The 2281-nt window shown below is 46.8% G+C and overlaps 1 protein-coding gene across 1 annotated transcript in view; it reads left to right on the forward strand.

The window, feature by feature from the left end:
* Positions 1–2281, forward strand: part of PLEKHM2 (pleckstrin homology domain containing, family M (with RUN domain) member 2) — a 26919-nt gene that overhangs the window by 16325 nt on the left and 8313 nt on the right. Inside the window, exon 7 of the mRNA XM_009995743.1 lies at positions 524–583. Coding sequence (XP_009994045.1) covers positions 524–583 — 60 coding nt within the window. The remainder of the gene's footprint in view (positions 1–523; positions 584–2281) is intronic.

The raw sequence follows: 2281 nt of genomic DNA on the forward strand, positions 1-2281 counted from the left end.
AGCAGGAGCATCTCACTACCCTGGGAGTGTAGGTGGAGTTGGGGATTTTAGGAACAGAGGACAAGTTTTTCTGTTTAATCAGACCCCTGCCTTTGAAAACATTAATGAGTCAATCAGCACAGTATCTATGGGAGGTAAATATGAAGTGGGAAAACTGAGGCACAGACTGATTAAATTGCTTCCCAGAGGGGATCCCTGATTAGGTTCACAAGCCCTGGGTGATCTCGACTATTTTCTTGTTTAGCCTTCCAGCAGCTCACATAATGGGGCCTTCATCCTTTGCTGGTCCTGTTGTAGCTCCCATAACACAAACATCCAACAGGAACACCCATTAGTGCAGCTGGTTTCCATTTGCATCCATGTTCCCTTAACTATTTTCCCACATGTTTTGGATACCAGTGGAGGATTGTTTTGTTTTTCTCCTCTCCCATCTCCTTCCCCAAATCCCCTTCACGTTCTCCCTTTTCCCTCCCTCCCCACTACTTGTATTTCTAATCCTGAGTTTTATCCCTCATTTTTGTAGATTATGATTTTGGAGATGTCTTTCCAGCAATGCAGACCATGCCCAGCAGAGACTGGGAAGGTGGGACACACTCATCTTACAACATTTTGGTTTTCTCTCTGCATTGCTGCCACCTGAAGCTTGCTGCATGCTTCCCAGTTCACTCCTTTAACCCCCACATCTTGATGGAATTCAGTAAAGAGGCAGAAAATGGCAGAAAAAATCCCCCAAGGTGGGAGGAGTTTGTGTGTCTCACCTGTGAGAGACATGCAAAGTTTTCCCCAAATCCTGGTATATGCAGGAATATATCCCAGGGCAGGGAGATGTTTTCCTGCCTCTGCTAGTGCCTCCGTGTCTTCCAGACATGTCAGCCCCACCGCTCAGCGTAGGAGATGTGGAGATAATTGGGTGGATTATATTCCTGCTTATAATATATACTGGGTATGTTATATTATTATAAGATAGGTATATTATATTACTGAGTTAAAGGTGCCTTTATCCCAGGTGACAAAAGAAAAGCTGCCAATTCCCTCAATTTCCCTCCTCCATGCAGCTGGCAAGCAGGGACCAGCAGCTAAAATGAGCCTGACTCTGCCAGCTGACTCTAGGTTTCCTCTCGGGGGTAAAGCACACAGGGTGCTGATTGAAAAACTGATCCACTTTCAGTTGCTTTCCTGAAAGCCCTGGAAAAAAGCTGAATTGATTCTGCTTGCTTTAATTTTGGGTCTTTTGCAGGGATGCATTTGGGAGGTTTTGTTTTCTTTGGACCCTGCTCTCCTGTATGGAAACATCTCTTCTGAAGCCTCAACATCTAGCACGTGGCCCTGCTCAGTTTGGGTCACTGGACATTTTTTTTAATTTTTTTTGCCACTTTTAAAACCAACTTGTCAGCTTTGTCTGGCCTTGATGGTGAAGAGCATGTGTTCCTTTTAGAGGAACTTGTTCTTCTTCCTCCCCTTGCACTCCCTGTGTGTTTCCTTTGCACGTCACGGCCGTAGGAGACCTCTCTGCTTTACCCTCAGAGGAAACACACCCACGTTCCCTCCATTGCAGCTGAAAGCTGGATGGAGCCTTGGGTCTGGATTTCCTTGGCCAGTACCACCTGAATATTTGGGGAAATTCTGCCTGAATTCCATGTGGATTGCTCTTGGGCTCTAACATGCTCCCTCTCATCTCCTTTCTTACCCCATGCACAGAGATGGTTTAATGTGTCCCTGAACCTTGACCATCCACCTAGAGGCTACAAACCACCTTTCCAAACTCAACACTCAGCAAGAGACTTAACTGTGGGTGCTGGCTGGGAGAAGCCAAGAGATGCTGAGGGCAGATCCCTCTCTTTTTGGAGACCTGCATGGCTCTGTGTGCAGGTTCTGGTTGCAAAGAGGTGCTGCTGGGATCTGCTGCTGCTCTGGTTTGCTCCAGCAAACCTCGGCCATAGCAAAACCATCCTCACCCTTTCCAGGTTAGCCTTACTGTGCCTCCTTTGCTGTTTGTACACAGAGCAGGAGGTTTAGAGAGCTGGGGCAGTTCCCCAGTTTTCAGCAAATGCATTTTGAGATAAAATTCTGTGTTTTGGACAAAGATTGTTTGGTCTTGATGGAACCAGCAGGGTTCAGGCAAAAGACATGGTGTTCATGTTGGCGACACAGGTGGGAAGCCTGGGCTGAAATTGCTTCTAAAGGTTTTCTTTTCCCTGTAATGTAGACATCAAAAATCTGCCCAATTCACTCCCCATGATGAGTTCACACCCTCCGTGCTGTGGGGCAGGTGTTTCAGCAG

This window comes from Chaetura pelagica, unplaced genomic scaffold (genome assembly GCF_000747805.2).
Source record: "Chaetura pelagica isolate M959 unplaced genomic scaffold, ChaPel_1.0 scaffold234, whole genome shotgun sequence".
NCBI classification, from domain to species: domain Eukaryota; kingdom Metazoa; phylum Chordata; class Aves; order Apodiformes; family Apodidae; genus Chaetura; species Chaetura pelagica.